At 44.4% G+C, this 15672-nt stretch overlaps 1 protein-coding gene across 1 annotated transcript in view; it reads left to right on the top strand.

Moving 5' to 3' along the window:
- LOC126457743 (tyrosine aminotransferase) overlaps nucleotides 1-15672 on the top strand; it is a 205346-nt gene that overhangs the window by 146032 nt on the left and 43642 nt on the right. Inside the window, exon 5 of the mRNA XM_050094290.1 lies at nucleotides 3400-3591. Within this exon, the coding sequence (XP_049950247.1) occupies nucleotides 3400-3591 (192 nt within the window). The remainder of the gene's footprint in view (nucleotides 1-3399; nucleotides 3592-15672) is intronic.

Genomic DNA, 15672 nt, shown 5'->3' on the forward strand with positions numbered 1-15672 from the left:
GCCCAGGAATACAATGCACAATTGAATCTTAAAGTATGCATGCATTCGTGGACTATCAAATGACCAGATTGTACAATTAAAGGAAAAACATACAGTATAAGAATTGCTTCTTTTGTTGTGACGTATTTTTTTAACAATGTACAACAACCAGTTTTTCTAAACTCTCCAGCGACCAGGGTAGATCTGCGGGTGGAGGCGCTGAAGTAACAGCTCCTGGATTAGTAAGGCTAGATCGTTCGAATCATCCGCCGGCAACCTGTTTCTGTGACTTCCCATTTTCTATTAGGCAAATGTAGGTGCTGATCTTTTACTATAGGCCATAGACAATTCCTTCCTAATTTCTTTCTTTCCTGACAGATTCCAGTTCTCTTAAAAATGCAGAATCGATTCTTAACTGAAAGGAGCGACATCGAAGGCGAACAGAACATATATTCGGAGACTCTGAGCACTAAAATTCACATGATAAATCGGTATGCACGCGACAGCATGCGCTACATAATATGTTCAAAACTTCGCTCATAAAATCGGACTCTTCTGTGGCTCCTACCTCGGATTTTATTGGTAGGATCAAGTGTTTTGATAGCCTTTGGACTAGGGACCTTTTTCATACCCAACGGAAGGGTCGTCTTAGTGGCACTATCCTCATTATGTCAAAATACGAATATTAAACACTTACTCCTGGTTAGGCAAATGAAGCACATCGGTTCGTTCAAAATATTCAAATGGCTCTAAGCACTATAGGACTTAACATCTGAGGTCTCTCCCATGCGTCGACAATCTAGTGTAACTTTTCCTCTCAAATAGCAGATTTTTTTTACTCACTCTGCTATGTGGAACTATATTTAATTTTTCAGGTCGCTATTTAATTTTCTACTAATGTTTGACCAAATGACCTTCATTCCACTTAGCATTTTTTCCATGAGCTCTTTTTGACCAGAATCGATTGCACTGGTACCTGTTTCTCTTCCTTTCTTAATTCCTCTTCTCAGTTGTGTATATCGAGCTTCATTGTTCTCTCTGTTTTCTGTGAGAGTCAAACAACAGTGGCAAAAAGTAGAAACCTTCTTTTCAATAATTCCTGTTTCTTGATCTGTCGTTTTTATTACTTGTCCCCCGTCAGATTTCATTAGGCGATACTGTAAGTGCTTATCAGAATGGTTCAAATGGCTCTGAGCACTATGAGACTTGATATCTGAGGTCATCAGTCCCCTAGAACATAGAACTATTTAAACCTAACTAACCTAAGGACATCACACACATGCATGCCCGAGGCAGGATTCGAACCTGCGATCGTACCGGTCGCGCGGTTCCAGACTGAAGCGCCTAGAACCGCTCGGCCACACTGGCCGGCTCCTCGGGTCTTTAGTAGAGCCCATAATGCTGTGCTTTTCGTTGTGGCTGAAGGGGTTCTCTGGAAGTGACAAACATTATTTTATCATTTGATCGAACAGTCCATGGGTGTACTGCCAATTCCGCTGGACACCATGAACCGACATTACACCCAAAGAATGTTCGATCAACTGATACGCTGAGAGAAACTGAAGAATCAAATTTTTTACTTTCTGATCTTACATTCCTGTGAATGTTGTTATTTCTATTGGATTGGTGCGTCAATTCATTGCGTTGTTCCATAACTTTAATAAACACAACAGATGCACATAATAATGTAGTGTGGCTAGGGCCTCCCGTCGGGTAGACCGTTCGCCGGGTGCAAGTCTTTCGATTTGACGCCACTTCGGCGACTTGCGCGTCGATGGGGATGAAATGATGATGGGACAGCACAGCCGGCCGATGTGGCCGTGCGGTTCTAAGCGCGTCAGTTTGGAACCGCGTGACCGCTACGGTCGCAGGTTCGAATCCTGCCTCTGGCATGGATGTGTATGATGTCCTTAGGTTAGTTAGGTTTAAGTAGTTCTAAGTTCTAGGGGACTGATGACCTCAGTGGTTAAGTCACATAGTGCTCAGAGCCATTTGAACCATTTTTTTTTTTTAGGACAGCACAACACCCAGTCCCTGAGCGGGGAAAATCTCCGACCCAGCCGGGAATCGAACCCAGGCCTTAGGATTGACATCCTGTCGCACTGACCACTCAGCTACCGGGGGCGGACAACAGATACACATAACAGAGACTGAAGTTATCACTAATATATTCTCCTTCATTATTTACAACAGTCTGGCAACGCTGGATAACTTTTCGATTTCGAGGTGTAGAAATCACGTGGTTTTGAGGCGAAAAACTCGTCGAGCCGTGTTCGGAGCGCATTTTCATCCGGGAAGGTAGTTCCTTGAAGAGTGGTCGATAGAGCGTAGAAAAGGTGAGAATCTGAGGGCGCTAGATCAGGTGAATGAGACGGATACGGAATGACTTTCCAACCCCTGTATAGTGTTTTATGTCAGTCTAACAGAATGTGGGCGGGATTCGTTATCGTGGAGTGGCATCGCTTCAGGTAGTCTTCCTGGTCGTTGTTCTTAGATTGCGCCTGCAAGACGCCTCACTTGTTGACAATAGATGTCAGCTGTGATGGTTACAACTCGGGGAGGCAGTTCGTAGTACGCCACACAGTCTCTGTTCCACTAGATGCCTAACATTATCTTCTGTGGATGCTCACAAGTCTTTGTACGGGGAATTGCTACCTTGTTTCGACTCAACTATTCCTTTCTTTTCCTTATGTTAGCATAAAGACACCATTTCTCGTCTCCAGTAACAATACAGGATAGGAATAGTCGGTGTTGTTGACGACCCGGTTGATGATGAGAAAGCAGAGACGCACATATAGCCCACGTGCTGATTTTTGTGGTTTTGGTTTAGCATCCGATTTTTGAACCTTTCCCATGGCATGCAAATGTCGCACGATGGTGGACTGTTAAAGGTTCTTCACATTTCCCAGTTATCGAGTACACTGACATGGATCGTTGTGGAATAACGCGTTTAAACTATCTTCATAAAACCCTGAAGGTTCTCCTGAGCACGGAGAGTCACTAATGTCAAAACGATCATCTTTTATAAAAATCATTTTCTTGCCGTTCTGTGGCCAGTGGCTTTATCCCCACACATGGCGCGAATGTTCCTCGTTGCCTCCGCTGCTGTCACCCCTCTATTGAACGCAAACAGAAAAATATATCGGAAATGTCCGATTTCTCCACTTGGCACCCCGTTGTCTAGTGTCCACAACTCTACTCACTATCTCCAAATGACAAAATGACAATGTGTAAACTCAAATACCAACAGTGAACCACAAATAGAAAATGATAGTTGATAATTGACCCCACAACAACCAGAATACCAACATGCAAAACAAAAACGCTATGAACTTCTGCATGCACCAGAAATATTTTGTTACTTTTTGTGGATAGCACTGAGACTAATTGAAACTAATGGTTATTCTCATTTTTATGCAGCCAGAGAACGACTGGGAAGCCGATTTGAACCATCTGGAGAGCCAAATTGATGAAAATACGGCGGCAATAGTTGTATGCAATCCTTCGAATCCGTGTGGTTCGGTCTTCAAGAAACAACATCTAAAGGATATGTTATCCATTGCAGCAAGGCACAAATTACCGATAATAGCTGATGAGATATATGAACACATGGTAAGTAATTAATGTTTTGTATCAGTTTTGCATATATATACAGGGTGATTCACGAAGATATGCAAAAATTTTAATATGTTATTCTACAAGTAAAACTAAAGAAAAAAGTTCATATAAACGTAGGTCTGCAAATGTTTAGTTACGGGGTTACGGCTAATAAAAGATTTTGCCTGAAATTTAGCAACTTCGCTAATATGAAGCACCTGCAAAACTGTATGAGGTTAAAGTAAAGCACGATTTACATTTATTTTGTTGTTATGGTCTGGTGAATCTAATAAAACCTGCCCCAGACGTGTATCTGCAGTAGTTTTCCAGAACATCCACAGAAGCAAAGATTATTATACAAGTAAATTTGTTTACTTTCCATTAGGAATGTAGAAATGTTTATGTAATTGTTGGCAACCGTTAGTGAGTTGTTTCAGTAATTACTTAACCTTGAAACGAGTTAGTTTTCTGTATTGTTCAGTGAAAGAACATAATAACAACAGTGCATTTACGTGAAACCATATAGTAACTGCAGTAGTTTGTAGATTACTTATGAAATAGGGATGCTCTTCAAATTTTAGACAGAGGAATGCACCTATATGGTGTTTATTTATGGAAAATATGATGGTAATGCTACGGCTGCAGTTAACGGATATCGCGTACGTTATCTGACTCGGAGGATTCCGAATGCACGAGCCATTAGTGGAAAATTTCGAAGGTTACGGGAGACAGATTCTCTACCTAGCGTTCATAATGAGTGCTCGATACGTGAAGACGATGATGAGGATATTATGGATGCTGGATGTTCTGGAAAACAACTGCAAATAAACGTCTGGGACCTCGTACAGTTTAGCGAGTGCTTCAAATTAGCGAAGCTGCTAAATTTCAGGCAAAATCTTTTACTAGCCGTAACTCTGTAACTAAACATTTGAAGACCTTTGTTTATACGAACTTTTTTCTTTAGTTTTACTTGTAGAATAACATATTAAAATATTTGCATATGTTCGTGAATCACCCTGTATAATGCCGAAAAATGTTAATGGTGAATGTTAATACATGGTATCTAGCGGTACTATAGACCAGATTCAGGAGTAACAATTAGACTTAAACATGGATAGATTAGCGAACTCGTAATGTGGAGTTGCGTATTTATGAGGATCCATCGTTATCTGTGTTACAACAGTAACGAAAATCGAAATTAAACTTTTTCTTGCGAATTTATGAAATGGAGCAGGTTATTTACATACACACACGGTTAGCAGGCGTTCAGCCAGCGTTAGCAGTTTAAATGAAACTTGTGATTTACGATGTTTTCTTGGCATGATTGATTAATGGCGGTCTTCCGGGTGTTCATTCGAGTTATAGTTTCCATTTCATGCACAATATTTCGATAAGTGACCCAATCGTCTTCTTGAGATGCTGCTGGCTGCAGTATCGCGTACACAAGGTATATATGGCCAGAGCACTGGTGGAGCTGTCGTTTGTGCTTCATGTGAAAAGGTTTCCGACATGATTATGGCTTTATTAAAAATTGTTATACAACATAGCCAAGGAACGCTTCAATCGTACAAGTAATTGAAACAAAAAAAAAACACGAAAACATTATGACATTGCGCAGCCACGCGCCCATTTTTTCCTCTGTCTAGCAAGGGACTACCGACCATCCAATGAGTGGCTCCGGAGTCCCGCTCACACATATCCAGAAGCACAGACCCGTACCCGGCTTACCAACCCTGTGGGTTCTACCCTGATACGTTTCAAGTATGCTGCGTGCTTGGATATAAAGGTGTTTTGCATTTCAGAGCAAATGCACTATGTCGTTAAGAGTAACACCATAAAATTGTGTGTACAAGGGAAGATTACACAGCGGGTTTCTGATTCCAAAATCACAGTTGAAAGTCGGTTGTTTGTGGGAAAGATCGTGTTGTGCCTTGCGCATTAAAGAGAGAAGTTTACCAGCATGTGTCGGAATTCGACAGGGCAGGATCGTTGTCAGTAGAGAGTTCAGTTTATCGTTCCGTGATATCGCTGCTCATGTTGGCGGGGATCCTGTAACTGTCATACGAATGTGGAATCGATGGGGTCATACGCCATATCGTGCAGGGCCTTAACAGCCCAACGCTACTAGCGCCCAAGAGGATGGACATAGCGTTCGCTCGACCGTTCAGGATTGCACAGCCGCTACGCGTACCTTGAGTCAGAAAATGGGCTTGTTTGCAGAAAGGGAAGTATCCACACGGACAGTACGACGACATGTGCAGCACCACGAAATGTCAAGCATGGCGACGATTGTTGTGACTTTCCTTGACGTGACAGTGGTGCACCTAACAACAATTAACACTGGAGTGACACCTTTTCGTATTTTAAGACTAGACCCAGTTAAATGTAGAGCGTGGACTCTCCGAGGAGAATGGACACTACCAGATGCAAAAATGTAGACTTTCACGGCCGGAAATATCATGTCCATTGTAATTATCCGGGCTGTTATGCCGTGGTCGGTTGATGAATTTTGTCTCAATTCCCAACGTTTCGTCTCCGACTGCGGGAGACATCTTCAAGGGGGTCCGTAGGTCGATGGAAGGTACAACACACCCACTGGCTCGCTACTGACTGCCGCTAAATTCCGTGTCCGCGCGCTCCCGCGCCGCGGTGTGACGTCACGTGTTTTGAAAACGTCAGTGCAATTGGCCGCTGTCCGTCGCCGTCGATCGCCGTTGCCATCACCCAGTAGTGGACGGGTGGTACACATCTTCTTTAACACCGGCATCCATATACCGTTTAATTTCACGCCCTCCTCCTTTCGGTTGAAATTATTTGGGTGTTTAGCGATTTCGATTGCCTCCCTGTAGAGCCTTTCGTAGTATTCGCTTCTGGCCTCTAGTACTTGCGTCTCCTCGAAACGAATATTGTGGTTCCCTGGCTGGAAAGCATGCTCCGCAACAGCTGATCGTTCCGTTTCTCCTCTTCTACAATTTCCCTTGTACTCTTCCAAAGTTTAGGAACAGTTCTTTTAGTTGTACCCACATAAACATCACCACAGCTGCATGGGATCCTATACACTCCAGCTTTTTCCAAAGGCTTGCGAGCGTCCTTGGCAAGCTTAAGGTATTCCTGTATCTTCCTGGTGGGCTTGTAAGTTGCGGTAATATTCCGCTTCGTCAAGATCCTCCCTATTCTTTCCGTTACATTTTTATCAAACGGCAGGAAAACCTTAGATTTTGCAGTAGCCTGTACGTCAGTATGATTTCTGCGTGGCTGCCTCAACGCACGTTTTATTTCGGCGGACGAATATCCGTTCTTCATTAGTGCATTGTGGAGATGTTCCATCTGAGCGTCGGGCAACTCTGGTTCTAAAATACACTCCTGGAAATTGAAATAAGAACACCGTGAATTCATTGTCCCAGGAAGGGGAAACTTTATTGACACATTCCTGGGGTCAGATACATCACATGATCACACTGACAGAACCACAGGCACATAGACACAGGCAACAGAGCATGCACAATGTCGGCACTAGTACAGTGTATATCCACCTTTCGCAGCAATGCAGGCTGCTATTCTCCCATGGAGACGATCGTAGAGATGCTGGTGTAGTCCTGTGGAACGGCTTGCCATGCCATTTCCACCTGGCGCCTCAGTTGGACCAGCGTTCGTGCTGGACGTGCAGACCGCGTGAGACGACGCTTCATCCAGTCCCAAACATGCTCAATGGGGGACAGATCCGGAGATCTTGCTGGCCAGGGTAGTTGACTTACACCTTCTAGAGCACGTTGGGTGGCACGGGATACATGCGGACGTGCATTGTCCTGTTGGAACAGCAAGTTCCCTTGCCGGTCTAGGAATGGTAGAACGATGGGTTCGATGACGGTTTGGATGTACCGTGCACTATTCAGTGTCCCCTCGACGATCATCAGTGGTGTACGGCCAGTGTAGGAGATCGCTCCCCACACCGTGATGCCGGGTGTTGGCCCTGTGTGCCTCGGTCGTATGCAGTCCTGATTGTGGCGCTCACCTGCACGGCGCCAAACACGCATACGACCATCATTGGCACCAAGGCAGAAGCGACTCTCATCGCTGAAGACGACACGTCTCCATTCGTCCCTCCATTCACGCCTGTCGCGACACCACTGGAGGCGGGCTGCACGATGTTGGGGCGTGAGCGGAAGACGGCCTAACGGTGTGCGGGACCGTAGCCCAGCTTCATGGAGACGGTTGCGAATGGTCCTCGCCGATACCCCAGGAGCAACAGTGTCCCTAATTTGCTGGGAAGTGGCGGTGTGGTCCCCTACGGCACTGCGTAGGATCCTACGGTCTTGGCGTGCATCCGTGCGTCGCTGCGGTCCGGTCCCAGGTCGACGGGCACGTGCACCTTCCGCCGACCACTGGCGACAACATCGATGTACTGTGGAGACCTCACGCCCCACGTGTTGAGCAATTCGGCGGTACGTCCACCCGGCCTCCCGCATGCCCACTATACGCCCTCGCTCAAAGTCCGTCAACTGCACATACGGTTCACGTCCACGCTACCAGTGTTAAAGAATGCGATGGAGCTCCGTATGCCACGGCAAACTGGCTGACACTGACGGCGGCGGTGCACAAATGCTTGCGCAGCTAGCGCCATTCGACGGCCAACACCGCGGTTCCTGGTGTGTCCGCTGTGCCGTGCGTGTGATCATTGCTTGTACAGCCCTCTCGCAGTGTCCGGAGCAAGTATGGTGGGTCTGACACACCGGTGTCAATGTGTTCTTTTTTCCATTTCCAGGAGTGTATTTCTAGCTCTGTCCGCTAACGTCTTGATAACACGCCGTTTTGTGCCCACGGAAGAAATTATAGCCAGTGTAGAAGCAGGAATTCGCAGTGTGGATTCTGTAACAGCTGAAGAAATCCGTATAGAAACAGTGAGAATATTAGCCAATGCAAAACCGCCGAAAAGTACAGGGTGATTCAAAAAGAATACCACAACTTTAAAAATGTGTATTTAATGAAAGAAACATAATATAACCTTCTGTTATACAGCATTACAAAGAGTATTTGAAAAGGTTTTTTTTCACTCAAAAACAAGTTCAGAGATGTTCAATATGGCCCCCTCCAGACACTCGAGCAATATCAACCCGATACTCCAACTCGTTCCACACTCTCTGTAGCATATCAGGCGTAACAGTTTGGATAGCTGCTGTTATTTCTCGTTTCAAATCATCAATGGTGGCTGGGAGAGGTGGCCGAAACACCATATCCTTAACATACCCCCATAAGAAAAAATCGCAGGGGGTAAGATCAGGGCTTCTTGGAGGCCAGTGATGAAGTGCTCTGTCACGGGCTCCCTGGCGGCCGATCCATCGCCTCGGGTAGTTGACGTTCAGTTAGTTACGGACAGATAAGTGCCAATGTGGTGGCGCTCCATCCTGCTGAAATATGAATTGTTGTGCTTCTTGTTCGAGCTGAGGGAACAGCCAATTCTCTAACATCTCCAGATACTGTAGTCCAGTTACAGTAGCACCTTCGAAGAAAAAGGGACCAAAAACTTGATTGGCTGAAATGGCACAGAAAAAGTTCACCTTAGGCGAGTCACGTTCATACTGAGTTGTTTCCCGCAGATTCTCAGTGCCCCATATACAGACATTGTGACGGTTGACTTTCCCGTTAGTGTGGAAAGTTGCTTCATCACTAAACACAATCTTTGAAACAAAAGATTCATCTGTTTCTATTTGAGCAAGGATAAAATCACAGAAATCGATTCTTTTAATCTTATCAGCTGCAGACAGTGCTTGAACCAATTTCAGACGATAAGGTTTCATAATTAACCTTTTTCGTAGGACTCTCCATACAGTTCATTGTGGAATTTGCAGCTCTCTGCTAGCTCTGAGAGTCGATTTTCCTGGGCTGTGAACAAATGCTTGCTGGATGCGTGCTACATTTTCATCACTCGTTCTCGGCCGTCCAGAACTTTTCCCTTTGCACAAACACCCATTCTCTGTAAACTGTTTATACCAACGTTTAATACACCACCTATCAGGAGGTTTAATAATAGCACAAACACCCATTCTCTGTAAACTGTTTATACCAACGTTTAATACACCACCTATCAGGAGGTTTAATACCATACTTCGTTCGAAATGCACGCTGAACAACTGTCGTCGATTCACTTCTGCCGTACTCAATAACACAAAAAGCTTTCTGTTGAGCGGTCGCCATCTTAGCATCAACTGACGCTGACGCCTAGTCAACAGCACCTCAAGCGAACAAATGTACAACTAAATGAAACTTTATAGCTCCCTTAATTCGCCGACAGATAGTGCTTAGCTCTGCCTTTTGTCGTTGCAGAGTTTTAAATTCCTAAAGTTGTGGTATTCTTTTTGAATCACCCTGTAATATAACTGTGGGTGAGAGAAGAGCTTTAAAACTCCTGAATGACGACGATAGTATTTTGGTTCTCCCAGCTGACAAAGGAAACGCAACGGTGGTTATGGATGTGGCCGACTATCAGAGTAAAATTACTAATCTATTGGATCCGCAAGCATATATGAAGCTGAATAATGACCCCACTAACAAAGTTCTCAGAACTGTGTCGCGGTTAATAAAAAAGTCCTCCATTGAAGAGAGTGTACAGAAAGGTCTCTGCAATTCGGTTGCACTACCACCGAGGCTTTATGGATTGCCCAAAATTCATAAAGAAAATGTGCCGTTAAGACCGATACTAAGTGCCATTGGTTCGCCCACCTACTCGTTAGCCAAGTTTTTGACTACGCTGTTGAAACCACATGTGGGCCGTTCGGACTCTTATATAAAGAATTCGACACAATTCATCAGCAGATTGAATGGCATAGTAGTCCAGCCGGAGGACATATTGGTCAGCTTTGATGTGGTATCGCTGTTTACCATGGTTCCACTTAATGATGTATTGGAACAGCTTGATCGAATTTCCGATATTTTAGAACTGTTTAAGTGTTGTTTGACGACCACATACTTCAAGTGGAATGAACAGTTTTTGAGCAAACGGATGGCGTGGCTATGGGAAGCCCCCTAAGTACCGCAATTGCAAACTTCTTTATGGAGAAATTCGAAGAACAGGCCTTAGGTACTGCAAGCAAAAAACCAAATGTATGGTTCCGATACGTGGATGACACGTTTGTGCTGTGGAGACATTGTAGGGAGGAACTAAGCCGGTTCCACGAACATCTAAACAGTATAAACTCGAGAATTCAGTTTACAATGGAGGAGGAGGTAGACGGCAAATTACATTTCCTCGATGTGCTTGTTTTTAGAAACGAAAATGGTAGTCTGGGCCACTCAGTATACCGCAAACCCATGCACACCGACCGTTATTTGCACCGGAATTCGAACCACCACCCACAGCAGAAGCGGGGTGTTATCAAGACGTTAGCGGACAGAGCTAGAAATATTTGTGAACCTGAGTTGCTCGACGCTGAGATGGAACATCTCCACAATGCACTAATGAAGAACGGATATTCGTCCGCCGAAATAAAACGTGCGTTGAGGCAGCCACGCAGAAATCATACTGACGTACAGGCTACTGCAAAATCTAAGGTTTTCCTGCCGTTTGATAAAAATGCAACGGAAAGAATAGGGAGGATCTTGACGAAGCGGAATATTACCGCAACTTACAAGCCCACCAGGAAGATACAGGAATACCTTAAGCTTGCCAAGGACGCTCGCAAGCCTTTGGAAAAAGCTGGAGTGTATAGGATCCCATGCAGCTGTGGTGATGTTTATGTGGGTACAACTAAAAGAACTGTTCCTAAACTTTGGAAGAGCACAAGGGAAATTGTAGAAGAGGAGAAACGGAACGATCAGCTGTTGCGGAGCATGCTTTCCAGCCAGGGAACCACAATATTCGTTTCGAGGAGACGCAAGTACTAGCGGCCAGAAGCGGATACTACGAAAGGCTCTACAGGGAGGCAATCGAAATCGCTAAACACCCAAATAATTTCAATCGAAAGGAGGAGGGCGTGAAATTAAACGGTATATGGATGCCGGTGTTAAAGAAGATGTGTACCACCCGTCCACTACTGGGTGATGGCAACGGCGATCGACGGCGACGGACAGCGGCCAATTGCACTGACGTTTTCAAAACACGTGACGTCACACCGCGGCGCGGGAGCGCGCGGACACGGAATTTAGTGGCAATCAGTAGCGAGCCAGTGGGTGTGTTGGACCTTCCATCGACCTACGGACCCCCCTGAAGATGTCTCCCGCAGTCGGAGACGAAACGTTGGGAATTGAGACAAAATTCATCAACCGACCACGGCATAACAGCCCGGATAATTACAATGGACATGACTACCAGATGCATTCGTCATCGTCATGCAGGCCCAGTACATAGCGCGTCGGTACAAGGATACAGTTGGCTATACAACACAGTTACCTCTGGTTGACATGCTAGTAATTCGAACAATAGGCATTAAATTTCTGACACGGACAGTTGCTTCACCCAGTCTCCAAGATATCTGTGCCGTCTTTGAATAAGATAACGTTGGACTACATGTTGTCCATTATTTCCTCGACTACCTTGATACAGAGGGTGTTCGTCTGTTACCATGGCCATCATGATCTCCAGATCTCTCTCACCTACTGATAAAATTTGCTCATGAGTTACTGAGACAATGGTACACCATCACTTGCCAGCCACTATGACTGCTGAACTCGGGTACAGAGCCGAACCAGCGCGTGCTGCGACGTACCAGTATCTGTCATCCAAGCTCAGTTTGACTCAATACTCAGCAGCTGTATTAGAGCTATTGTTACTGCCAGAAGTGGCAGCCTTGCATACTAAATTGCGCACCTTATATATAAGCAAAATTTGATTATTTGCTATCCCTCCTGGTGTTTGCAATTAATGGTCAGCAGCGTATGTAGAGAAGTCGCAATGCCAGAAATTGCCACAAAATGCGGGAAGGCCAACAGAGGACTGATGCTTGCTTCAGGGACAGAAAGCTGACTTTGTATAAGCAAATGTAGCTTACTGCAAATAAATGAGAATCCAGGGTAGAACCCACGGGGGTGGATGGGTGGCTGGGCGGAACCGGTTGTGGGGATCATGATACCCAATCTTTTTTCCATATATTTTTACGTACGAGGTGTGTTTAAAAAAACTACGGGAATTTTAATTTTTGGAAAAAGTTTTATTTGTTCGTTTACATCAGTGTTACCTCACTTGTTAATATTTTTTTTCGGTGTTGGCGATTCGGAATGCTGCCACTGGTACGGCTGGGTCTTAGTTTCGATGTCGTATCCGTAAACCCATGCCTCATCAACTTTTATGACACGTTTCAGTAATGCTGCACATTTGCTGACTTCATCTAGCGACTCCTGAGCAACTTTCATTCTACGCTGTTTTGGATCGATATTTAACAATTTTGGAACAAATTTTGCTATCAGACGTCCAACACCCAAAACATTCGAAATAGTGTCGTAGTGAGAGCGAACTGATATGCTAGCTTCATCAGCGACTTCTCTAATTGTGATTTAGCGATCGTTAATAATCATTTCTTTCACTGTTTTCACGATTTCGTCAGATGATTATGTGCAGGGGCACGAAGGAGCTCTTCATCTTCAGAATCTTCTTCGAAACACTTACAACAACTTACTTTTACTCATAGCAGACTCACCAAAAATCAATATTTTAGATTTCTAAAACTTTGCTGCGCTCTAACTGCAAAATTTAATACAAAGGCTCTTGCCTGTTTTCATACAAAAGGCACTCATGAGTCAAAACCCGGTGATTGAGTGTGGTCTAGTGGCATTGCGGGCAGGAGACGTAAGCAGTTCAGAAGCGGGTTGCTAGATTTGTTACCAGTAGGTTCGAACAACACCGAATGTTACGGAGATGCTTCGGGAACTCAAATGGGAATCTCAGGAGGGAAGGCGGCGTTCTTTTCGAGAAACACTATTGAGTAAATTTAGAGGACCGGCATTTAGAGCTGACTGCCGAAAGATTCTACTGATGCTGACATACACTGTGCGTAAGCACCACGGAGATAATGTTCGAGAAATTACCGCTCATACGGAGGCATATAGATAGTCGTTTTTCCCTCGCTCTGTTTGTGAGTGGAACAGGAAAGGAAATTATTAGCAGTGGTACAGGGTACCCTCCGCCACGCACCGTACGGTGGCTGGAGGAGTATCTATGTAGATGTAGATGTAGAAGGAAAGTGCTGATATACAGGGTGGTCAGAAACAGTCTGAAAAGCTTGTAAGAGTGTTGCAGACTAGGTTGTGCTGGGAAATAATTGTTAAGAAAAATTTCGATCCTTTCCGCCGTTTCCGAGTTAATTAGCATTGAAGTCAGCAGATCAGGCTGTTGCGCGTGCAAATTCAAGCTGCCCGCGAGAAACGGTGTCGCCAAACGTGCTCTTCGCGTGGTTTCCTAAAACCGAACGAGAAAGCGATACAAAAATTTGACATGGGACGGTAGTAAAGGCAGAACCCGAGCGAAAGCCTGAGCAGTCTCGTGCACTATCATCTACGCTATGAGGAAAGCTGACACTCATTATATCTAGCGAGACACTTGAATTTGCGCGCGCAACGGCCTGATTGGCTAATTGCAGCACTAATTCACTCCGAAACGGCGCAACGTATCGAATTTTTTTCTTAACAATTATTTTTCTGCATAATTACCCTGCTACACAATTACAAACTGTTTCTGACTACCCTCTACAACCGAAGTAGAACGAACGGATAATCATTCCAGCGGCAAATGGGGAAATTCACAGACATATGCGAATTCTGGCAAATAGTAGATTATTATGGTCCGGGACCTGGGACAAGCATATTGAAAACGGCAAAGCTGGTCAGTTGTTCAAGTACTATTGTCACAAGCATCTATTGGTAGTGGTCAAAGTACGATGGAATCAATAGTTAGTCAACACTATGTAAAGCACGATTGGTGGTGATATGTGGCAGGTATGATGACAGGTTACAATGCTGGTACAGGGACAAGTGTTTCACAGCACATCATTCAGCATACACTGTTAAAGATGAGGCTCTGCGGCAGACGTCTCCTACAAGTCCCCATGTTTACCCAATGGCAGAGGGTCTATTACTACTGTAGTGGGCACAGAATCATCAATATTGGACAGTGGATAAGTGGAAACGTGCCACTTGGTCAGTTGAATCATGTTCATACTTGTACCTGGTTGATGGTCGTGTCTGGATATACCATTACCGAAGTGAAGGGCTGCTCGAAACATGTACCATGCCACGGACACTGGATGGGAGGAAGGGGGTCAGTTTTATCTTATGAAGGGCTTTCAGCTAGCACCTAGGCTTCCATGGGACCTGGGTTGGCATGTTAACAGTGGGGGGAGGACTGGAAGTTATACATGAGGTGGTGGGGGAGTCATTGACAATATATGATCCCTCCTCCCCAGAACTGAAACCTTGATTGTTTAAATTTTGTTCAGTTACACAATTGACAAGCAGTCATTGAAAACAGTCACAACAATTAAATGTCTAGGAGCCTGAGTTCAGAATAATTTAAAGTGGAACTACCAGTAACACATAATAGTACTTGCAAGAAAGACAAATTGAGATTTATGGACGAAGGAAAAATAATACTCTTATCAAGTAGGGTAATTACAAAACTATTGTTTGCTTTATTCTTGAGCATTATTCACCAGGCTGGGACCATTGCCAGGTAGGGTAAAAATCTTATGGTCCATTTATCAACAATGAAATGAATCAGAGTCAACTTTAGTGTCCGAGCTTTATTAATAGGACATTAGTTTCTTTTAATTCAGTGAACCATAACACTAAGCAATTCACACTGCACCACATTTCACTAATTTTATCAGATGACAACTACTACCCACCACCACCACCACTATTATTTTTCCTGTTTATTCTAACTGATGTTGTTACTTGATGCTTTTTATCTTCATATGTGTTCTCTGTCTGATAGCTGCATGATGATAACTGGATCTCTTCCTGCTGCGTTTTGATTAGTCATCCGATTCACCACTGTAGTGTGAAATGTTGTTATGGAATTCATCTTTCCAGCTTGAATTTTCTTATTCTTGGCATTTAATATCTAGATTGCAAAGAAACTTTCTGAAAATATTACCTGAATGATACACCTAT

The sequence above is a fragment of the Schistocerca serialis genome, chromosome 2 (assembly GCF_023864345.2).
Source record: "Schistocerca serialis cubense isolate TAMUIC-IGC-003099 chromosome 2, iqSchSeri2.2, whole genome shotgun sequence".
NCBI lineage: Eukaryota > Metazoa > Arthropoda > Insecta > Orthoptera > Acrididae > Schistocerca > Schistocerca serialis.